Source organism: Poromitra crassiceps (genome assembly GCF_964638095.1).
Source record: "Poromitra crassiceps genome assembly, chromosome: 2".
Taxonomy (NCBI): domain Eukaryota; kingdom Metazoa; phylum Chordata; class Actinopteri; order Beryciformes; family Melamphaidae; genus Poromitra; species Poromitra crassiceps.
The window spans coordinates 111,644,713-111,669,712 of record NC_139624.1 but is presented as its reverse complement, the minus strand read 5'-3'; the positions used below and the strand labels follow the sequence as shown (position 1 = coordinate 111,669,712).

General features: G+C 42.6%; 1 protein-coding gene across 1 annotated transcript in view; it reads left to right on the top strand.

The window, feature by feature from the left end:
* The window catches only part of map7d2b (MAP7 domain containing 2b), a gene marked incomplete at its 3' end in the record, with an annotated part of 86,970 nt that overhangs the window by 35,060 nt on the left and 26,910 nt on the right, over positions 1-25,000 (top strand). Inside the window, exons 5-7 of the mRNA XM_083632003.1 lie at positions 6,322-6,411; positions 20,988-21,077; positions 22,539-22,636. Coding sequence (XP_083488129.1) covers positions 6,322-6,411; positions 20,988-21,077; positions 22,539-22,636 — 278 coding nt within the window. The remainder of the gene's footprint in view (positions 1-6,321; positions 6,412-20,987; positions 21,078-22,538; positions 22,637-25,000) is intronic.

The following is a 25,000-nucleotide window of genomic DNA, read 5'->3' as shown; positions in this document are numbered from 1 at the left end:
GAAAATGAATTTGAATATGCAAATGAGCATACTAATCAAATATAGGCTACCCAAAATATACCCGCATAGGAGTAAAGGAAAAAATGAAGCCTATCACAATCAAACCTCACACAGTGAAAGTATACATGAAAAGGAACTTTTTTGTTTTACAAGTTTCTTGGAAAAATCTATTTTAAATATGCAAATGAACTCAACACTAGGCCTAATTGACTTGTCCAATAAGCCATAAAGTCACAAGTAAAACAGGGGCCAAATAATTAACACATTCATGTCTATTCAGTAAGTTAACCTAGGCATAAACAAGATAAATTTGAAGTCACTTGCCACACTTACCTGGGTCACTTGCCACAAAAATACTTATATTGACCTTAAGAACTGATTGCACAATCTTGCCTCCAGTTGCTTTCTAAATTATTATTTTTTATTTGCGAACAAGCCTAACCAGATAGAAATGTCTAGTTAGAAAGGAGTTGGTGGGAGGTACGGTGGTGCAGTGGTAAGCACTATCGCCACACAGCTCGAAGGTCGTGGGTTCGATTCCCACCTGGGACGATGTGAACACTGAAGGAATGCGTGCCCGTCCGCATGTCCTCGAGTGCCCACCGCCCGGGTGGGGTCGTCAAAAGGGCCTTTCTGTGTGGAGTTTGCATGTTCTCCCCGTGCCTCCCGGGGGTTTCCTTCATATAGGAACCCCCTTCACAAAAACATGCAATATCCTGGTTGCTAATGTGGTTCCTCCTCTGGTCGTTAAGGGCGCCTGTTCAGAGGGAGGGGAACTGGTTGGAATAGCGTGAACCTCCCACGTGCTATGTCCTACCAGTGAAGCTTCCTCTGGCAGGTGAAAAGAAGTGGCTGGCTGACTGCCCATGTCTCGGAGGAAGCATGGAGCCAGTCTCGGCTCTCCCCAGATCGGCAGAGGATGGAGTAGCAACCAGGATTGAGAAATCAAGTGAGCACTAATGGGGGATAAAATGGGATAAAAAAATCGGGGGGGGGGGGAATAAAAAAAGAAAGGAGTTGGTAACTTAAAATGTTCCGATTGGGTTTCTAGCCTAGATATTGCTGTTGCTAGCTTCTCATAACACTGCAAAGCTACTTTACAAACGGTGGAAGTCTGATGTGTGGCCCGCCTGGTCTGAAATACTTGCTTACTACAAAAACAGAAGCAGTTTTGGTGTCTGGCAAAATTATTTAAAGAGCTGGAATGTCTGGTTTTTCATCTGTCTTCTGTGTGAGAGTGAATCGTTTAGTTGGTAAGAATGACTTCTGCCTGTTATCTCGTAATCTTACCAACAATACCAATTATTTGTAAATCTACCAGCCCAAAATGTAATCTCACCACGTTACTAATGACTAAGATGGCTATTCTGACTTTCTGTCATGTCAATAGGTTAGGCTTGTTCGCAAATAAAAAATAATAATTTAGAAAGCAACTGGAGGCAAGATTGTGCAATCAATTCTTAAGGTCAATATAAGTCTTTTTGTGGCAAGTGACCCAGGTAAGTGTGGCAAGTGACTTCAAATTTATCTTGTTTATGCATAGGTTAACTTACTGAATAGACATGAATGTGTTAGTTATTTGGCCCCTGTTTTACTTGTGACTTTATGGCTTATTGGACAAGTCAATTAGGCCTAGTGTTGAGCTCATTTGCAGATTTAAAATAGATTTTTCCAAGAAACTTGTAAAACAAAAAAGTTCCTTTTCATGTATACTTTCACTGTGTGAGGTTTGATTGTGATAGGCTTCATTTTTTCCTTTACTCCTATGCGGGTATATTTTGGGTAGCCTATATTCGATTAGTATGCTCATTTGCATATTCAAATTCATTTTCAAAGAAACTTGTAATACAAAAAATGTTACTTTTCATGGATACTTTCATTGTATAAAGTTTTATTTTGATAGGAGTAAAGGAAAAAAATAGCCCCATTGGGGTGTATTGTTGTCTGGCCTTACTGGCACACATCTTGGATTGATGAGAATTAAACATATTTCCTCAACTAGGATTTCTTAGGACTTTTAGTATGTTGTTCTGGACACTTCATAGAAATGATCTAAGCTGCAAAAAATTCTTTTACAATTAGTTTGTCGTAAAACGCTACTTTGCCTGGACTATAAGTACTGGAGGTGGGCCTGAGTAATATCAGTGATATCACTCAGAGAAGGAGCGGAAGGGGAGGAGAGGAAAAGAGGGAGGTGTTAGGGTCGCTGTGAGACTGGTGCACCCGTTCTACTATGAATCACCTCATTCAATGGAAAGGAATTGCTTCAAAATGTCCCCATTCGATGGGGTGGAGTTGTACAATCTCTACAACCCAGTTTCCCTGGGGTTGTAGAGATTACTTGCAAAACCCCATTTAATGGGTAGGATTCGGGGGTTGTACAGATTACTTGCAAAACCTCATTTAATGCAGGCATGGGGAGGGTCTGCTTGGACCCCTGTGGGGGGTGGGAGAGGTTAGGTTTAGGGGTGGGAGAGGTTAGGTTTAGGCATGGGGGGTGGGAGAGGTTAGGTTTAGGCATGGGGGGTGGGAGAGGTTAGGTTTAGGCATGGGGGGTGGGAGAGGTTAGGTTTAGGGTTAGGGGTGGGAGAGGTTAGGTTTAGGCATGGGGGTGGGAGAGGTTAGGTTTAGGCATGGGGGGTGGGAGAGGTTAGGTTTAGGGTTAGGGGTGGGAGAGGTTAGGTTTAGGCATGGGGGGTGGGAGAGGTTAGGTTTAGGGTTAGGGGTGGGAGAGGTTAGGTTTAGGCATGGGGGTGGGAGAGGTTAGGTTTAGGCATGGGGGTGGGAGAGGTTAGGGTTAGGGGGTGGGAGAGGTTAGGGTCTGGGTTAGGATTAGGCATGGGAGAGGCTTGGAGGGGTCTCCGGAGACGACCCCGAGGGTCTCGAACCCTCCGTTCGGCCCCCAGACCCTCCGTTCGGCCCGCAGACCCCCCGAAGCGACCGCAGGACCTCCACAGGGTCCTGCGGCCCACCCAGGCCTCGGAGACCCCGGGTTTATCCATTGAATGGGGTTTTGCAAGTAATCTCTACAACCCAGAGAAACTGGGTTGTAGAGATTGTACAACTCCACCCCATCGAATGGGGACATTTTGAAGCAATTCCTTTCCATTGAATGAGGTGATTCATAGTAGATCATTCCTTTCCATTGAATGAGGTGATTCATAGTAGATCATTCCTTTCCATTGAATGAGGTGATTCATAGTAGATCATTCCTTTCCATTGAATGAGGTGATTCATAGTAGATCGGGTGGACTGGTGGATTTATGTGCGGATACTAAATGCCCAAGACACACTTGGTAACTGAAGTCTCGATAACTAGGAACGCTGAAGCACTTGATAGCTGAGTCGGCAAGGTTCGAAAGATGGGAACTGTTGCAGAAGGTCGTCGCGAGATGAATCTAGTCAATGAACAACTCCAGAGGACCTGCAGAACCGAACCTTTATAGGTCCCGAATATGACATCACCTTGTGTTATGACATCATCAGTGAGTGAACTATGACATCACAGTAGGAATGATGACATCATCCTAACAGGAGGTGGATGGAGATGGGAAAGAAAAAGACTAAAAGTGGACAAAGGGAGAGAGAGTCTCCTCCGTAGAGATCCAGTGCGCGCGAGAACTCTAGTATATATTCCAACTCTTTTGGCCGATTTCCGGGACCGATATATGCGCACATTTTTCCCCACCTAGTTTCAGAGAACGCTCTCCTGTAGTGGAATTATCACATTATTATTATTATGCCTACTCTCAGCGTGATGGCCCACTGGCAGATGCAGACATAAATACAATGCTTTTCAAAATGTACACATTCACTGGGCAAAATAAGAAAACTACATCAAACATGGAGCACTTGGGCATAATTAAAGCATCATTTTATTGGCCTCATATTGGCAGAAATGTTTGTTTTGGGCCGATGGGTCTTTATCAGCTGATATCGATGACGTGCTCATGTCATGGTGCATCACTAGCTTTGACTCTGTGGTGATGCAGGGGCGTAGCCAGAAATGAAATTTCAGGTGGGCCTGAATAAAAGTGGGTAGGCCACACAATTAATTCCATAATTGATATAATTGACAATACTAAAGTCAAATGCACATGTTCACATGATGCCATTTTATATCCCTCCCTACCAGACACTTTTTTATTAGGGGGAGGGGCCAGGGGATATTAGGGTGAGATAACAAGAGCTTTTAAAGTCTCTTGAAGTCTCTTGAAGAAGTGAGTTGGCCTAGGCCCAGCTAGGCCCCCCCATAGCCACGCCCCTGTGGTGATGTCATGGTGCATCCCTAGCTTTGACTCTGTGGTGATGTCATGGTGCATCCCTAGCTTTGAATCTGTGGTGATGTCATGGTGCATCCCTAGCTTTGACTCTGTGGTGATGTCATGGTACATCCCTAGCTTTCACTCTGTGCTGATGTCATAGTGCTTCCCTAGCTTTGACTCTGTGCTGATGTCATGGAACATCCCTAGCTTTGACTCTGTGGTGATGTCATGGTGCATCTAGCTTTCACTCTGTGCTGATGTCATGGTGCATCCCTAGCTTTCACTCTGTGGTGATGTCATGGTGCATCCCTAGCTTTGACTCTGTGGTGATGTCATGGGGCATCTAGCTTTGACTCTGTGGTGATGTCATGGTGCATCCCTAGCTTTGACTCTGTGGTGATGTCATGGTACATCCCTAGCTTTCACTCTGTGGTGCATTCATAACGCCATCAATTATTCACACAGCACAGCTCTGCTTCGCCTGTCCCGGCACTGACCAGGGTCCAGCCGGCATTGCTGTGTGTGTGTGTGTGTGTGTGTGTGTGTGTGTGTGTGTGTGTGTGTGTGTGTGTGTGTGTGTGCGTGCGTGCGTGCGTTCGTTCGTGTGTGTATCTGCCCGGCTGCCTGGCACAGAGGCTGGTCTAGGATCTGCTGTGGCTCACTGCAGCAGAAATATAGGAGCATCTCATCTTACAGCGCTTCATTGGATTAGAGGACAGCAGAGAGTCGCCTTCACTGTGTTGTGTGTGTGTGTGTGTGTGTGTGTGTGTGTGTGTGTGTGTGTGTGTGTGGGGTGTGTGCGTGTATGTAGGTGCATGTGTGCGTGTGCGTATGCGTATGCGTGCTGCATATTTCCGCCGGTGTGTTGCAAAGGCATCATAGCTGAAACGGTCATGTTGATTAACGTGCCGGACGTTTGATCCAGCATGGATCTTCGTTTTCTTTACACTTTTTTGGTCATGGTTTTTGTGTGTGAAAGTTATGGCTGCTGTGTGCTACTGTAGGCTGCTAGCAATCTGCATCTATCAGTCTGATTACTAATAATGCTGCATTCCATTTAAACTGGGAGCTGGGGATTTCACGGTTCAAAGGTCATGAACTCCCATTGTGACGTCACCTGTCCGGGGATTCTCTCTGCCGAACTCGGGGGAGCCTCACCAGCCCCAACATAAAAAATCCAAGATGGCTGCTCCGCGCATCAACAGTAGTTAAAATCGTAGTAAATACTGTTTATTAGCACTTCTGTCTTTTTTGTGTCTCATTAAATCAGCTGTACACATAGCACTGTGTGTATCTGTGTGGACATGTTGCTACAGTGTTTGTATATATGTGCGCAAAATACCGCAAAATGCGTTATCAACTGTTATTGCTAACAATGGCTAGCTAGCCTGACTGGTAACCCTGGCTGGTTTCCAGATTGTTTAAATGGAATGCTGACAACTCGGGTGTAACGTCACTCAACCGTGAAATCCCAAACTCCCAGTTTAAATGGAATGTAGCATTAGATCCTGCGACAGACGGCTGATATTTCTGTGTTCACGGTCATTGTTCACAGTCTGATTAACATGAGAGTAGAGTTGGAGTTGTTGATCGATCAATGCTTTTTGTAGGTGTTTTAGGTCCAGACATTTGGGCTAATCTCTATAAACAGATAAGTGCTTATGAGACATTTGGGCTAATCTCTATAAACAGATAACTAGTGCTTATGAGACGTTGTGGGACTGTAAAGGACAGAAGCGTAAGTCTTGGCTCAGACTAGAGTGACGTCCTCTCAACACCGGAAAACCCAAAATATCGGCCGTCTGTCTCAGAGTCTAATTAGTCGTCTCTGGGTGCCCAGATTGGTGTGCTAGTAACACGTGTGTGTGTGTGTCTGTGTGTGTGTGTGTGTGTGTGTGTGTGTGTGTGTGTGTGTGTGTGTGTGTGTGTGTGTGTGTGTGTGTGTGTGTGTGCGCGCGTGTGTGTGTGACTGTGTGATTGTGTGTGTGGGTGTGGGTGTGGGTGGGTGTGTGTGTGGGTGAGTGTAACGCTTTGCTCTGCTTCACCTGCCGCCCAGGTAACCCTAAGACCCCGCCTTGCCATGCCATTGGCTCAGCTCAGCCCAATGAGCTTCCTGCTGCTTCCAGTGCCAGCCAATCCCGGAACGGTATAGACCACCTGACTCTCTGTGTGCCACGCCCATACTGCCCCCCCACCCAAAAAATTCTGTGTCACCCGCAGTCGCCCCCCTGTCTGCATGTGTGTGTGTGTGTGTCCTTGTAGTTTCACACTGGCTGTAACATCATCCTGGACCGTGTGTGTTAAGTGTGTGTACTGTGTGGTGACTCCAGTGGCCTGCTTTATCACTGTGCTGTATGTGGTGTTGGGGAACCTTACTTTTGAAAGTAATTAGTACATTTGCTTTGTTACTTAACTTAAAAAAAAACGAACAAGTTATGTTATTAAGTTGTTCTTTATTCAGCCTGGTCGCCAGAATAAAACTTTGGCATGTTACGTTTCAGCAATTCACAGATACATAGAATATCACGTTTCTGAACCAAACCACAAATGTGTTGCATATCACGTTTCTAGATACTGGTACATACATCAACATCATAGAGCTGCTATTGAAATAGCCTGGAGGACAGTAAGGGTGTTGTTGTCAGGGTGGATGGAGGGCGTAAAAACACTCGCCTTTCATGCGAGCTGTGTTTGCGTCCCAGCCATCGACCTATATAAGATGGACGCCACTTCACCTCCCGTTTAGTGAAGCCGCTGCATGTTAGATCGCCGCCCTGACGGCTGAATCCAGTATTAGGTCACAAGGCCCGCCTCCCCATGTTAGTGGATGGGAAAATCACAACCGAAATAATCACAGTATACGTCAGATAATTTTTTTCCAAAGGTGGTTTGTATCATTTTAGATAGTCATTATCATGCTAATGCCTGTGCAAGTGGTCATTTTTCTGATCAGTTTGTTTTTAAGTACCGGTAGTTATTTGACATATAAAAAGGGATAAAAATGGATGATTGACAGCTGTGGCAGCCAGTCTCAGCTGCAAGCTAGCATTAGCTGCTTGCGCTAGTCGGCTGTTTTTCATATTACTATAACTTAACAACCGATAACGATAGCTGGAATAACACAATAATAGACACATATTTTCAGAACTGACCAGGTTGTCCAACTGACAGGAAATGTGTTTTATAACGTTAACTCCCGTCCCGGGTATAAGATGAGATGAGGGCGGCCTAGTAGTACACAACCACCATTAGCTCATCGCTAACGGGTTAGCATGACATACAAACAGACATTTTATTTTTTGTAGGCTATTAAAGCAACAAACGTTTTTATATGCATATCTGGGGGAAATGCTTTGACTGTGGGGATGTTCTTCTTCTTCACAAGCTCCTCTCTTAGTAACGAAATACCAGGCAATAGACCAGGCAGCCTGGCTCACGCACGCTAACGTTAGGTTGGGCTGCCCACACTGTACCGGGGGGGTAGCTACAACAACGTAGCCTCACGGTTAGATATGTTAAACCAACATTTGCGCCAAAAGAAATGTAATCATAAAGTTAATCAAAATGCCACGGAAACATTAGGCTAATCAACACAGAGCTGTTCATCCGAGAATTTCCCCCAGTGAGAGGCTGAGCCAAGCAGCCCTGGCTCCTCTTGCGGGCTGAGAGCAGCCCGGAGGTCTGACTTGTCTGGCTGATACAACTCTCCGACAACGGAGAACGTTACAGGCTGCAGTACCCACAACACCAGCAAACAACGTTGCGTAAAGCGTCAAGGTTAGATTTGTAACACCAACATTTGCTCCAAAAGGAATTAAATCATAAAGTTAATCAAAATGCCACGAAAACATTAGGCTAGCTTTAGTCAACACAGCAATCCCCCAGTGAGGCTGTTGTCTTGAGTGAGGCGGCCTGCCTCCACTTCCGGCCCACGCTGAGAGTGCTGAGAGCACAGCAGCATTCAGCAGCAGACCGGAGGTCTAAAATCTCCGACAACCAAAATCAGATTTTCGTACAGGCGTCATTTTGATAAACTGATCTCATAGTGGGAATCTTCCTGGTTACTTTTGGCGAGACAAAAAATATTACAACTTAAAGTGTAATATTTACAGAGCTAGACTGTATATAAATACACAACGCACTGTGCGCATTCTAGAAACAGCAGCTCTACATAAGAAAGTTCAGAGGGGCGTGGAGCTCTCGCAGGTTCTCAATCAAGGGCACTACTGCGCAGACTCTGGTTCAGTGATCTGGCCGGATTTTGGCTTCAAAAGAACATACAGGGAGGAGATAGGGACACTCCCTCCATTCATATTATAACTCAATGGTCCCAGCGTGTTTAAAGTCTACATTTCAACCGTAAGTCACATTTAACATTTTAGTTATTTAAGCCTACATGTAACCCAAACCATAATCCTAACCTTTTTTTTTCCAATATTTTATTTAAAAATATTCTGAACAGTACACAAACAAAACACACGAACAGGCTCGGACACAGAAACAAAAACAAAAACATGATCAACATTCAACATTACAATATTAAGTTGGTTATGTACTTTTAAGAGATATTGTCCAAGGGATCCCACGCAAGGGGTCCATGAGAAACTAGCCGGGCGAGTCACCTGTCACCCCTCACCTCATCAAGATAGGCCAGGAACGGGTCTCAGATGATGAGAATTTTTTGAGTGAGTTGGTCCTCAGCAACCTAAGTCTCTCCATCCGTATAACCGAGGTCATGTCCGTCAACGACATTTGAAAAGAAGGTGAAGAGGGGGATTTCCATTCCTTCAGGATGAGTTTCTTGGCAACAGTTGTCCCCTGCGTCAGAGACTGCTGCACAGCTCTAGGGAAGTTCAGAGAGGACTCCGAGCAGCCGAAGATGGCGAGTTCTGCCTCCAGCTGAAGGGTTATTTTGTAGGCTAACCAAGTTGTTTTACATAACCAAAGTTCATTTGCGTTTAACATTGGAAAGGTTTTCAAAATAAACTGCTGTTTTGTTTCAAATTTACATTGAGATTGTAGGTTTGCAGAATCATGAAATGCCAACGTTTAAGTTTAATTCTGGCGACTGGGTTGCTTTAATAAAAGTATTTTTGCATCACCCACTTTTACATTTTAATGCAAGGCTGTTGCTCTGATGAGTCAAGACTCAGATTAACAGCATGTCTCTTCTGACTTTTTTCTGCATTATTTTTAATTTCTACCAGCCAAAACTAAATAATATGAAACCAAAAATACAGTAAATGTAACAATTTTCTAAATTTCAAAGTAACCAGTAACAAAATGATTTAATCATTTAATGGCAAGAATTGCAAGTTACTATTTACAGTCAAAGGTAAGTGTGTGACTGCGTGCAAGTGTGTGTGTGTGTGTGTGTTTGTGTGTGTGTGTGTGTGTGTGTGCGCGCGCACGCGCGTGCGTGCGTGCGTGTGTGTGTAAAAGAGAGGGGGTACTATTGCTATCGTTCCTTGTGTATTCTCATATTGAATCACATGCTTATCAACAGTTCTATGATGCATCTTCCCAATTTTTGTTCTCTTTGTTTGGATGGAAGCATCGACACAGGAATATCTCACATTGGTTGGATTGTTCCCATTTTCAGTGTCTGCTTCACAATGTGGTCATGTAAAGGCCCAGGCTCAGTATGGGTGTCTGTCTGGTTTGGATGCCCCAGCTGCCCCCCTACACCCCCCTCTCCACCCCACCACTATCACAACAAAGGACTGCTCCACTTCCTGTCTGCCTGGCCCGTGGCCGTGTTTAGTGATGCATCCATATCTCTCTCAGCGGGGGGCCCAGTCTGGCCCCCCTCCACCTGCCCCCAACCCCCTCAACAACACAGCGCACGCACGCACACGCACACACACACACACACACACACACACACACACACACACACACACACACACACACACACACACACACTATACATCATATCAGACATTCCCCCTGCAGCTATCAAACGTATTAGACCGCACCTATGCACAGGCAGCAAGCAGATAACACACACACACACACACACACACACACACACACACACACACACACACACACACACACACACACACACACACACACCATCCATCCAATCATTCCTGGCCAACATTACAGATCTGCTGCTCCATCCCCAAGAGAGATTTCTGAGGAAAACAACAACTTTTGCTTCTGTCATAATAAGGAATAGGCTCTATGCAGGCAACATTTTGACAGAGGCTGCCTCCCCACTTCGGGTCCTACAGTAATGCTAGTCATAAACTAGATCATTTTTGTCAATTTTATTCCAATTTGTGTGTTGAGGGTGAAGAATTGCCTAACGTTACAATAGTGATACAGGATAGATGCAGGATAAGCTTAACCATCACAAGGGGGAAAAGGGAGCTGCACTAAAGCCAGTTTAGGGCCTCCAGCTGCAAAAAAGCATGCTGAGATTGTAAACAAGCACAAAGTTTTAAGCCCACGGCGCAGTGGTGTGGCCATTCAGCTTCATGGCAGCACGCACGCTCCTACAGTACCACCCACATCCCACTAGCCACTCCCCCTACCCACCCCTACAGTACCACCCACATCCCACTAGCCACTCCCCCTACCCACCCCTACAGTACCACCCACATCCCACTAGCCACTCCCCCTACCCACCCCTCAAATCCTGACTCTCTGCCACCTTCCTATCCCTAGCTACAGGCCCTATTCCCTAGCCTCACTAAATGTCCATGAGTGAGTGAGTGAGTGTCCTGAGTTTTCCATCTTCTGACCACGGCAGGGCCTGCTGGCCCAGCGCCGTGGGTAAAAAAACAAACATTAAATTTGACTTAAATTTGAAAAAATTACGGTGGGGTGAAACAATCGCTTACATTTTTCTTTGTATTTATTTTTCACAATGTATTTTGCACCATGTTGAATTAAAATACCCTTTTTTGATACCCCGACTGGCAGCTTTTCCCTTTTTGAGCCAACATAGCCAGAGCAATCAGCCCAGGCGCAGGATCAAACATGGCTACTCGCAATTTTTTTTTTTTATTGATTCATTCCAAAGCATACAGTCAACAAGCATACATTAACCATCAATACAGAGTATGCTACTTCGATAGAAACAAAATAAATAAAAAAAACAAAAAAAACAAACAAACAGGGGTATCATGTTAGAATAAACTCAGGCATTAACAAAAATATTTAAATCTTTACAAATATTCACAGTTCTTAAGGCTTTACTGTTCTTGAGATCACATAAAGTTTTTATGTAATGTCCAAATTCAACTTTGAACTGTTGGATGTGCGGTTTCTTGGTAGCCCACTTGCACTTATGTAAATAGTATTTCCCATATAAAATAAAAAGGTTCAAAATAAATAATCTTTTACAATCAATATCACTCTTTTCATAAAAAAATATAATGTCTCTTTTTTCTAAGTGAACAGTTGGACCAGTCAGCTCCTTGAAGAAACGCTCTATCTCTATCCAAAATAATTTTGCACATAAACAATCAAAAAATAAATGACATATGGTCTCAATTTCAAGATTACAAAACACACATATTCCATCAATATCAATCCTGAACCTTGAAAGTACCTGGCTAACAGGATAAATCAAATGTAAAATTTTAAAAGAAACTTCTCTAATCTTGTTGGTAACACAATACTTCTTATTGATATTCCAAACTGCCTTCCAATCAATATTCTCAAATCTAGAATTCCAGAAAAACTTGGCAGTAGGTGTTGTGGACTCCTGACATAATTTCCTAATGAAATTATTAGTACATTTTTTGTCTGTGAAACATATACCATCTACCATAAGGTTACCATTAACTTGTGGATTCAAATCAAGCATCATACTTCCTTGTAGTAACCTCAAAAGACCGGCAGGTATTGCGTCAAAGACAACAGCAAACTCTTTGGGCGTAACTGGAACTCCGTATTTTCTGAGGAATTCTGCATAAGTAAATAGAAGTCCATCTTCATTTAGTAATTGTGCCACCAACAAAATGTCATTTTTAACCCATTCATCAATATACAGTGTTTTATTTTTGAATCTAATATATTTATTATTCCAAATTAAACATCTATGGGGTGAAAAATTGTGTTTATACATAAGTAACCAGGATAATAATACTTGTTTATGGTAGTTTGACAATGTGACAGGGATCTTATTGATGTCAAAATTACAATGCAGGAGGAATTCAATACCACCTAATTTTTCAAAAATAAGTTCTGGAAAAATGTACCACAGTTTATCTTTTCCTTTCATATAATTTTGTATCCACTTGACCTTGAACGTAGTATTTGAAGTACCAAAATCTAACACATTGAGACCCCCTTCACAATATGTATTACAAATCACACTCTTTTTTAAATAGTGGGGTTTATTCCTCCAAACAAAATTAAAGGCCGGCTTTACCGTGGGGAATATGAATATATATTAATTCTTAAAAAATCTTAAATTTCGAATCCGTTGAAATTTTTGAAATTGCTTGTTCACAGCCAGAGAAAAAAATAAATGAAAAAAAAAAAAAAAAAAAATTGGGCCAGGTGACGCGTTTCGCGTCGAAACGCGTCACCTGGCCCATTTTTTTTTTTTTTTTTTTTTTTTTCATTTTTTTTTTTCTCTGGCTGTGAACAAGCAATTTCAAAAATTTCAACGGATTCGAAATTTAAGATTTTTTAAGAATTAATATATATTCATATTCCCCACGGTAAAGCCGGCCTTTAAAGAGTCTTGTGTCAATCTGTTTAACTATTGCCTGTGGGACATCCAATACCATTGCAGTATATACCAACCGTGATAAACCTTCACTTTTTGATAACAATACACGGCCATTTAAAGATAAATCTCTCATTAGCCAAGAACCAAATTTCTTATTGATCTTCTCAATCAAAGGAGGGAAATTCAAATTCACCCTTTCATCTTGATTTTTACATATTTTAATACCCAAGTATGAAATTACATCTTTTATGGGAATACCACATATTTCAACCAAATCATGCGGCTTATTTTTTAAAGCAAAAAGGTCACATTTTTTTATATTTAAAGTTAGACCTGATACCGAAGAGAATACAGCAAGGCAATCGATAGCTTTTTTAACTTCTTTTTCATCCTGTAAAAAAATTGACGTATCATCTGCTAACTGACAGCATTTTAATTATTTCCCGGCTATTTGAATGCCTTTGAAATGGTCTTTTTTAACGTGAAGTGCCATCATTTGCATGACGAGTAAAAATAAGAAAGGAGCAGCCGGATCCCCTTGTTTAATCCCTCTCCCGATATTAAATCTAGGAGTGGTTCCATTTGATAATTTAACTGAACTATTACAGCCTTCGTATATTGTCTGGATTGCACGTTTGAAATAACTGCCAAAGCCAAAGAAGTCTAAAGTATCAAATAAAAATCTGTGCTCCACAGTGTCGAAGGCCTTATAGTAATCCACAAACAAAATATAGCTATCATCATCAATTAACTCGCTATAATCAATCAGATCTAAAACTAGACGAATATTATTGCTTATGTGCCTTCCACGCATAAAACCAGATTGACACTCATCAATAATTGAATTAAGGCACAACTTCAATCTCTGAGCAAAAATCAGTGCAAATACTTTAGCATCATTGTTAATTAAAGTTATAGGCCTCCAATTTTCAATCATTAATAAATCTTTATCTGGCTTTGGTATTAAAGAAATAAGCCCTTGAGCCAATGTTGGAGGAAGCTTCCCAACCTCTATTGCTTCCCTAAAGACACATAACATAAATTCTGCAAAGTCATCTTGAAATACTTTGTAGAACTCACTCGTTAGTCCATCGTTCCCAGGGGATTTATTATCCTTTAATTTAGAGATACAGGCCCCTATCGTTGCATCGGCGCAATTTCTAGGCCGAGCGCCAGCCGCAGCGCAAAGCAGTGGGCGTGGACAGGCGCACTTGATATCGTCGTGCTGGCGCTAGATGCAGCCCAAAGCATTACAACCACGCCTTTTAAGCGTAAAATTATGCACCGTCATGCTCATTGGATAACTGCAATAAACGAATCGCACGCTTGCCTTTTTAGCTCCAGTTCCACTGGTCCCACAAAACCTGACGAAAGCCAGGCGCTCTGCCCCCCCCCCCCTCCCTTCATCCAGTCTGCTGTCTCCATTATAGGATATTATTCCATATTATTCTCAAACCAATCTAACTGCAGTTTAAATACTGCAAGCATGTAAATACGCTACACTATAGCAAGATCAAAGTGAAAAGAATGTTCCAAATGCATCAGCTAGAAAAATATAGCCTATTAGATTGGTGAAAGTTTGTCCAGAAAGATATCATTTTCTCTTGCCTGCTGCAGGAAGGATGATGCACATAAATATACCCTACATTATGTAAAGTCATTGCATAAATGTGTTTTTATTGTAAAACTAAATGTGAAATGGGGCTAAGTTATTGGAGCAGACATCACAGTACAGCAGATGCCAGTAGAAGCGCGTTCTGAAGCGCGTTCGCTGTTACTTCTCTAAATCACGTTAACTCGACAAGGGGTATATATAGGCCCAGGAGGACATATATGTTTCACATAGGGTGGTGTTTTCATTTCGATGTTTTATTTGGTCCAATATTGAAATGTTGACAATGGCAGGCTGTGTTACCATTACACATTAATTTAGAACTACCTTTTATATCTATTTTGGCTCATTTGGTTGCTATTTAGTAGCGAAATGGAGAAACACAATGCATGCTGGGAACTCAGAGAGAGAGAGAGAGAAGGGTGACAGAGAAGAGGCAGTGAAGGCACAGAATAGGCCTGCTTTTCAAAAGCGCAAAGCGCTAAATGTAGGCCAGGTCCGAAGATATCACTAGGCTGGTATTTAGCGCCGACACGCCCACTTTGGGACTGCGCCACGCCCATTCGGCCTAAAGCGCATTTGGCAGCCTAAAGCCTATTGCTATCTTCCTGAAACAGGCGCAAGGCACGTTTTTTTGCGGTTAAGGCCCGTATTAGCGCCGATGGCCTGTGGGAGAATAGAGCCCACTATTTTTTACTTCTGTTAAAGTTAAATTCTCCTCACACATCTTTTTTGAATCCTCATCTATAGACTTTGCATTCTGCCTTATAGAGGCAAAGAAAGATGCATCACTAATATCACTTCTTTTGGTATATAATTTCCCATAAAAGGATGTAACAAAGCAAGAGATATCTTTTAGATTTTCAGAAACTTGGCCATTAATGTTGAGCTTAACTAATGAGGAAAGTTCTGCATTCCTTTTTTCCAAATTAAAAAAATATTTTGTGTTCTTTTCGCCTTCTTCCAGCCATTTCCTTCTCGATCTTACAAAAGCTCCTCTTGCTTTGTTTTCATAAATTTGGTCTAATTCTAAATGTAACTTGGTCAACCTATTTTTATCTTGTTGATACAGTCTTTCTTTTTCGTACAATGTAATTATTTCTCTGGTTATATCATCTTCCTTTATTCGTTTAGCCTTTGCTAATTCCTTCCCCCTCTGGATCGCCAAACTTCTGATATTATATTTCATAAACTCCCAATGTCCGCCATAGGATTTTAATACTTTAGCCTTATTCCAACTTTCATTAATAATCAATTTAGCAGCTCCCAAAAATTGTTTGTCTTCTAAAAGGGCATTGTTTAATTTCCAATAACTATTATTGGGTTTCCTTCCTTCCATTGTATTATTAAGACTAACTGAGATGTAAATAAGTTTATGGTCGGTGAAAACAGAAGGCTCAATATGAACATCCGATACCAGTTCATGTAATTCTCTAGAAATTAACCAGAAATCTATTCTTGACTGTTTAGTCATATCTTGGGAAAATGTATTTTGTCAGGATTTCTATATCTCCATATATCAAAACAATTCAAGCTTAAACATAAATCATCAAAGTCTGCAGTATCATTCACTCTTGCCGGTCTTGGGGGAATACAATCTAGTAGTGGATCTTTAATGGAGTTCCAGTCTCCTCCTAGGATTAATTTTGCATTAGCAAAGGTTGTCAGTAGTGTAGAAATTTCTTCTTCAAACTCTTGGAAAATACTTTTGTTTCTGGAACTATTATTTGTGGCATAAATATTTCCCAAAATGAACAGGATTCCCTTTAACTCTACAACTAAAAGTAACCATCTACCAAAACCATGGGATTTACTCAGGGTTCGAGTTATAGTCAGATAGCTATGGGGCCGCCGAAAAAAAATTGGGCCGTTTTTTCCTCAAATTGTGGCCGTTTGAAGCCAGATTTAGAGGAATATCTAATTTTAAATTAACATTCGGTTTAGACTGTTGTATGATGTTATTATTCAGTCTTACACTTGCATCTGATAAAATACAACAATTTAATTTTACAAATGAGACAAAATTGCTGAACTTAAATTAACATTTATTTAACTCTGTCTCTGCACTTATAAATCAAAAACTACAAAAATAAATACATAATGCTCATACATACATATACATAATGCAAATACAATTTGCTTTCCGAGCAGTTCTCTGCACTCAGCAAGAAACGCTATCTAAAAACAACAACAAGAAGAAAACAGATGAATGGGGCAGCCATCCCCTAGCTACCGTTGCATAGCAACAACAGACCGGAAGTTACCAGAGTAGGCTAACCTTACGAACAAACCCCTTGTGCACAGGTAATCAAGAACTTGTGAATGAAAAACAAATTGCAACAAACAGCAGCATATTTCAGCAGATACAGTAGCAGCATCTTGTTAGAACAAAAACAACTGTAGGCGTAATACTTACAAAATGAAACGTCTCAGTCTTCTCTCCTCTCAGCTGTGTCCATAACGTTAGCTTACCTACTAGCTAGTAGCAACCTAGCTGTAACAGGTCGTTGTCCCTTGTCTGAAGCCGTTCTTTGTTTCTTTCTGAAACCGAAGCTATCCAGGCTTGTACACCCCGTTGGCAGCTTCAGCCTTTTCTTCAGTGGCATGATAACGCTATACTAAAGATTAATAAGATCTTGTTGGCTCAGGCGGCTGTTTACATCACGTGATGGTTGCATGTTGTGGCTTCTTCTCCCTGCAACTCGGTTGTAGTAGTAGAACACGCGCTCATGGGCGGCACATGGTGGCTTGGAGGTGAAATGCAGCCTATTTCACACAACAATTCAAACGGTTGTTTTGGGAAAACTGAAAACATGTTTCTTATTTAGCCTATTTATCTAGTTAACATAAATAATAATAATTATTCCATCGAAAAATGTGTTATTTGGAACACAAAAAAGGAAAAAAATAAATAAAAATAAAAAAGTTATATTTGTGGGGGTCCCACAGGTGTTCTGGACTATGGGGTCCCAGACTCTAGCTATGGGGTCCAAGACCCCATAGGTCCCCCCATAACTCGAACCCTGGATTTACTCTTCAAAACTCTACCCTTAAAGTTTCCTCTCATAATGGCAACACCTGCAGACCTATTACTTCCATAAGACATCCAAATATTGTCTCCCCATTGGTTCTTCCAGAAATTAAAATCAGACAATGACGCATGTGACTCCTGTATAAAATAGAAATCAGCCTTAAATTTCTTACAAAATAAAAAAGTAGCCTTTCTTTTCAACAAATCTCTGATACCCCTAACATTCACTGAACAAATTGATAAAGACAGTTTACAAAAACGTCACTCTCTACTCTCAACGATAAACTGAGTAAAGAAAAGATTATCATCACCTGTTAACAAATGAAAAATCATCAAATATATTATACCTGACCATATTGAAATTGATCAAAACTGTTGGCTTAGTGCAAAGATCGAGTCCATTGTATCACTCTGCCATGCTGTCATCCTGAAGACCGCAATTCTTTCCCATCAATTATCGCCTTGGCTCCGACAAAGAAGGCTTTTTTTCCTCCTTTGCGTGCTGCCTCTATTTGGGGCCACAGTCTGTTGCGCGTCTCTTTGTCTTTTGCCGTCAGGTCTTCGGCAAACCTTAGCTTCCTGGACGCAAGGTATTCGGATCCCTTTGCATTCTTCCACACGGCTTCCTTGGTTGATCTGGATGTGAATCTTGTGATCACTGGACGAGCCTTGTCTCCATTCTTCCTCCCAATCCTGTGGCTGATGTCAATGTGGTGGCGAAGATTGTCTCCCTCTGCTGGAATGATGGCCCGGCAAATCTCGACCACACGCTGCTTGACATCCTCTCCTTCTTGCTCCTTTAAACCATATAACCGCAGGTTCCATCTTCTTTGGTATCGCTCAGCCTCATTCACCTTGTCTTCAAGCTCAGACACTCGTTTCTCGTGGTCTGCAGTTGTCGTCTTCACAGTTGTGACATCTATTTTCATGTCATGGATCTCTTTGGAAAGAAATTCTGTGTTTTCTTTCAGGGCATTGATACTTTCTGTATTTTCTTTGATCAATTTCTCCAGACCATCCGCCTTTTTTTCTATACCGTCAGCTCTCTCGTTTATTTTATCCACCAGCAGCCTCACAATATTGTCCTGCATTTCAGCCAGGGATGGCTCAGGTTTAATCTTCTTGTGCGGAGGAGACTTAGGCCATGTCCACACGGAGACGGAAGCTATCTTTTTTTTTTTCGTTTCAGAAAAGTTTTCCATAAACATGGAAACGTTTCAAGAAATGTGTGTATCCACATGAAACCACTGAAACCGCTGTAGAATAACAGAGAAAGACAATCTCGTCAATAATGGCATACAACCTCTAGGGGCACACAGTCTATAATGTGTATCTCACTGTAGCAGCAGCTTAAACCCTTGGCTTTGCGGGGAGGTTTGCCATGTCGATGAATAAAATGATGAAACCTACAGTATACAGGCAAATGCAGAGCTGTTCAGCAGGGCTGATGGTCTCCCTGTAGCCTACAATATAGAACGTTAACTATCGGTGACGTTCCTGATATCATCCACTTCCATGATCTTTAGACATGTTGCAAACACATCCCAGCGTATTGGCCGCTCCTGCACATCACAGCACAGGCTAAATGATGCAACATAAATATACATTATATAAACTCATGGCATAAATGTGTTTTTATTGGAAAAAGTCGCGTCAAGTAAGCTAAAGTCTTGTTGGAGTGGACACGAGCGGATATCACAGACATCACAGTGCAACCTGTGTGTTCCTCAAACCTCTCACTTCCCTATTCACGTTGTATTTACGAGGGCTATATATAGGGCAAGAGAGTATGTTGGTTACATTCAGGGTTTACATTTCATTTCATTTCATTTTGTCCAATATTAAAATATTCCAGAATTGCATGTTGTATTAAAAATAAATATAATTTCTATCTAACACGTTAAGCCTGATTTTGTTTGTGTTATTGTAAAAACGTAGCCGCCGCTAAGCCTTCTGGGAAATATCCGATGAAGGGAGGGGAGGGGTGGATGGGAAGAGTCAGCTGTGTGGAGCCCTGAGGATGTTGTAGGCTACACGCTGTTCTCCGTGTCCACTTGTTGCTGACGGTGGTAAATAGAGGAGCATTATATTTTGCTGCAAGATTCCCACTGCTGTAGCACGAACGCTACTGCCATGATTATTGTTGCTGCTGGAGAGAGGTGGGGCTATGGCGTCATCGTTTCAGGAAAGATGCGTATGGGTTGTAAACACGGAAATGCAAGGGTGGCGTCTTCAGATTTAATCACTCTGGGACCCGTTTTGAAAAATTAGCGTATACTCCCAGAACGCGGTTCCATCTGGACGAAACGTCTATATGACAAAAAACTTTAGCGGATACACCTAAACTCGTCTCCGTGTGGACATGGCCTTAGGGCGTGCATAAGTGTGAATATCAGCAGCAGCGGAAACATCCATCTCGGAAGCGTCGTTGCTTAAGACAGAGAAAGGATTCTTATCTGCCATTCTTGTTTTCTCGTTTACCTTGTCGTCTCTATCTCTCTTCTTGTCACCAGACTTTGACGTGTTCTCCGTTGTAATGTTGTAAGCACAGCGCGCGCCAATGCTAACACTATTCCTTGAATGTTAGCTAGCGTTAGCTTGAATGAGTCAGCCAAAAAGTTTCTCCGGTCAAAAGTAAAAGTCAGAAATCACCAATTCCTGCATTTTCCACTTCAAAACAACCTTACATTGCCGTTTATGATTCGGTATTAAGGTAAAGTCTGTTAACAGGTGTGAAAATCAAATTTATCCACTCAGCCTCGAACAAACACAACCAGCTTGACCGCCATCTCCGTCGCCGTTCGGCTACTCGCAATTTAATGGGCCTACAATGGCCACCTCTGCATCACTCCCCCCCCTTCCCCCCCAATCATTTCAGGAAGGAGATTGCGGATAACAGCAGACTCACCCTGCATTTTCTGCAGCTACATCCTCTTTCTTGCATCATCAAGGTTAATGAATTCACCAGCCTGCATGACCCATTGATCAGCGGGATTATTTTCAGTGACAACTGGCAGTTTTCTGTTGGTTGGTTGATGAGTGTTTTTTGTTGTTGTTTTTTGTCCCCAGGACGTTTTTATTGAATGTGTGTGTTCGTGACATTTTACGTCCTCGGTCAACACAGCGGCAACCGCACTTTCTTTGTCACAAGGGTCTAACCGGACCAGAGCAAGCTGTCTGGTGTGTGTGTGTGTGTGTGTGTGTGTGTGTGTGTGAATGTGTGTGTGTGTGTGTGTGTGTGTCTGTCTGTGTGTGTGTGTGTGTGTGTGTGTGTGTGTGTGTGTGTGTGTGTGTGCGTGTGTGTGTGCGTGTGTGCGTGCGTGTGTGTGTGTGTGTGTGCGTGGGTGCGTGTGTCAATGACTTGTGATTTGTGCTTTTTGTCAGTGAATGACTTCCTTACTCCACCCTCATCGGATCAGCCAATCAGCAGACGGCTCTCAAACTCTTCAGCTGCTCTCCACTCGCCAGAGAGAGGTAAGAGGGTTTGCTGGTATTCAAGTTTTATTCTAACATTTTAGTTCCTCACAGTAGTGTTGATCAATCTAAGGGCTGGGGCCAAAAATAGGTGGCAGGACTACTTTTGGGACCCCAGATAACAGTGATTATGAGAACATAGACACCAAAATTGTCCATGCCGTCCACACTATAATAATAAAATAATAACCAGACTTTCCTCAATACCTACAAACCTAAATGATCCATTCTGAATAAATATTATAATTTTGTCTGGACTGAAGTTACCTGCTACCCTTGAAACAAGTACCATGAATTGCTTTACTTGGCTATCATTCATTTAGTAAGAAAAGGTGTCACTTTTTTTCAAATTTTGGATATCACATTTTGGAAAGCAACTTTTAAGTATTTTAAGTATATCTTCATTTATAAAATGGCTCTCTCAAATCAAGCAATCTGATTGGTTCACAGCCATTGTATAATTCCAGTAACCGAGTTCAATAACCCATGGCCATGGGTTATTGGTTGCCATGGCAACTCTCTTACTAAGAGAGTAATAATAAGGCTTACCTCAAATGACAACGTAGAAAAAAAAAATGGCGGAGACAGCTGTCAGATCCTTGTGAATCGATCTTCGCTTATAACTTTACTAATACTTCGCAGAAAATAATGTTTTGTACAAGATTAGATGCGGGCTAATGTCTTCTTTGCAAAAGAAAGGCTGTTAACTCCGCATTTAACCCCGAATTTAACCCCGTAACGTTAGTTGGTGTCGGGCAAGCCCTGAGAATGCAACGCTGCGCTCGAGCTGCCTGGGTTTCCAGAAAGCTCTCAGCCAAGCGCCAGGATTGGCCAATGTCAACTTCAGTCTCCAGAACGATCCAATCAAATCACCCGCACGTCTATCTTCTTGCTAGAGGTCCCGCCTTACAGTAGTGTTTCAACTGACTCTCAGAATACCATGCCAGTCGGACTTATAGTGTTATTATTATTATATTATTATACTTGGAAGTTGGAACCCTTTTATAAAAGCAATATAGCACTCGAGCAGCGTGTGTTGTGGAATATATCCCCCTGATCAGTTGTTATCCCACGAGGCCGGGGATATATTCACCACAACACACTTGCTCTCGTGATATATTGCTTAAATATCCTACTGTGAACGAAACTGAGTCTTGCGAGATTGTAAAAATATTTCTTTCATATATTGCAAAGAAAATTAAGGAATTTTAATATTATGAGATATGATGTATATCTGGCCTTTTCATATAGTGAATTTTGAATGAGAGAGAAATCGAGTTTTATGCAATTCTGAATAACTACATATCTTTCATTATATTGTAAATATCTAAGAGGATATGAGTATTTCGAGATTGTATCCTATTCATTTCTGATTTCCCTGGATTTGCGTCAATGTGTCTGTGTGTGTATTTATTTTGTGTGCGTGTGACCTGTCAGTGTCTGGTCTGTCCCATCGTACAGCTGCTTCCCCCAGCAACCAGAGAGCATACAGGAGCTCCTCCAACCGCAGGAGCATCGCTGGATTCCCTGAAGACACCTCCCGAGACAAAACACCTACAGTCAGTCCTCACACACGCACACGCACGCACACACACACACACACACACACACATGCACGCACGCGCACACCAAGCCCCCAGGAATAGCGCTGGGCTGTGAACCCTTTGAACATGGTGGCCAAGCTCTGTATTGCAAGTCACGTGACGCCATGCAGCCCAGAAAGGAAAATTCCCATCCACTTGCATGGGGACACAGGCAGCTGTTAAACCCAGGGGATTTTTTTCCGGGTGTCACTCAAAGTATAAAACGACTCTTTTAATGATCAAATAATTTTTTATGGGGCATTTTTTCTTCAGAAGCCACTAAGAGCCGTATACAGGTGTATTTTCTTCTTTTAATACATCCATGGGTGCGAGGGGTGGGAGACGTCATGGAATACGTCATGGCACACATGTGCACCTCGCCTTGGGCCGCATGGTCAGGAAGTAAAATCAGGAAGAAAATCCCCCCATGATGGCTTCATGCGCCAGTGAGCAGCCTCCGTCTGAATGCATGGGTGGGCGTGGCTCGTCCCCTATCCAGTTCTTTTAATACATCCATGGTGCGCACACACACACACACACACACACACACACACCATCATGCCCTGCATGCATCAGAACATAGTCTGATTTATCGTCTATTTTACTTTATGGGTGAGTTATATAAAAATGCACCCCCCGTACAGTTGGCATGAAAGGTGAAATTAGCTATATAGACTAAAACCGTCTTTTGGACCAGGCTGTAACATGTTTATTTCTGCTGTAATTTCTGACATTTTAACATGTATGAATGGGGAATAACTCGCTTTTGCAGCCAGCCTCAAGTGGCCATTCGAGGAACTGCAGTTTTTGGTACTTCCGCATTGGCCTCGATTCAACCAAACAAAATGGCCCCCTCCAGTGCTTCATGTGGCACTATTAAATGATGAGCATTGGCTCCATTATAGAGAGCCCCAGGGATGACGTATTTTTGTAGGCTGAATGCGGAAGTCCCGAACTTCCTGGTTCTTCACTGTTTCTGTCTATGGGATTTTTGAATGGGTTTTTGGCGCGATGCTTCAAATAATGTCTGTGGGCAACGCAAGTTTAATCAAACGCGAACCAAGGTTCAGCGGGATAATCTTAACACATGAGGACCACTTTCATGAGTTTTGAAGCGTAACTGCGAGCCCTAGAGGTAAAAAGCTTGTGCTAAGCTAATCCAGAACTACACACAGTGTCGCATAGGCGTCCACGCATTGATTGCAAGAGAAAGAATTTCCGTTCACTCGTGATGACGTACAATATCCGCGTCGACATTGTAGTCTCATTTAGCCGTTTGCTAGCTAGCCACCCTTTTAACGGCACATAAAAGCTTCAAAACTCATAAAAGTGGTCTTCATGTGTGAAGATGATGTTACTAAACACTGGTTCGCGTTTGATTAAGCCAGCGTTGCCCAGAGAGATTATTAGAAGCATCGCGCCAAAAACTCCATTCAAAACTCCCATAGGCGAAAACTGTGAAGAACCAGGGCTGTTAGCATCGATGATTTCCGGACTCGGTCCTGGGGCTCTCTATACACAGTACATTAGAACGGTGGCACAGTCGTAGCACTTTCACTTCACAGCAAGAAGGTCCTGGGTTCGATTCCCGCCTGGGACGCTATTGGCACTGGGGGTACTCCCCATGCCTTTGGTGCCCAGGTGGGCTATCTCGTGAAAGGGCCTTTCTGTGTGGACTTTGCATGTAAAATACTGTGTACTGGCTGCCGTGCACGTGTGTGTGTGTGTGTGTGTGTGTGTGTGTGTGTGTGTGTGTGTGTGTGTGTGTGTGTGTGTGTGTGTGTGTGTGTGTGTGTGTGTGTGTGTGTGTAAAATACTGTGTACTGGCTGCCGTGTACGTGTGTGTGTGTGTGTGTGTGTGTGTGTGTGTGTGTGTGTGTGTGTGTGTGTGTGTGTGAAATACTGTGTACTGGCTGCCGTGTGTGTGTGTGTGTGTGTGTGTGTGTAAATACTGTGTACTGGCTGCCGGGCACGTGGGTGTGTGTGTGTGTGTGTGTGTGTGTGTGCAACCCGATCTCATGGGAGAGCGTATGTATGACGGGTGTTATCTCGTGGAATACATACGCAGAAACGCAGTTTCTCGTGCAGTTCATACGCAACTTCGCCTCGTCTACTTACATTAGAAATCTAACATGCATAATAACTTTACGTGGAAGTTATGGGGGTTAGGTTTAGGGTTATGGTTAGGGTCAGGGTTAGGTTAAGGGTTAGGGGTTGGGTTAGTGGTTGCGAGTTTGTTAACGTTACTTGCCACCATTGTTGCCGCCAAACTGCACGCCAAATCGTGTTTCTGCGTATGTATGACACGAGATAACACCCCGCGTGTCATACGCATTTCAT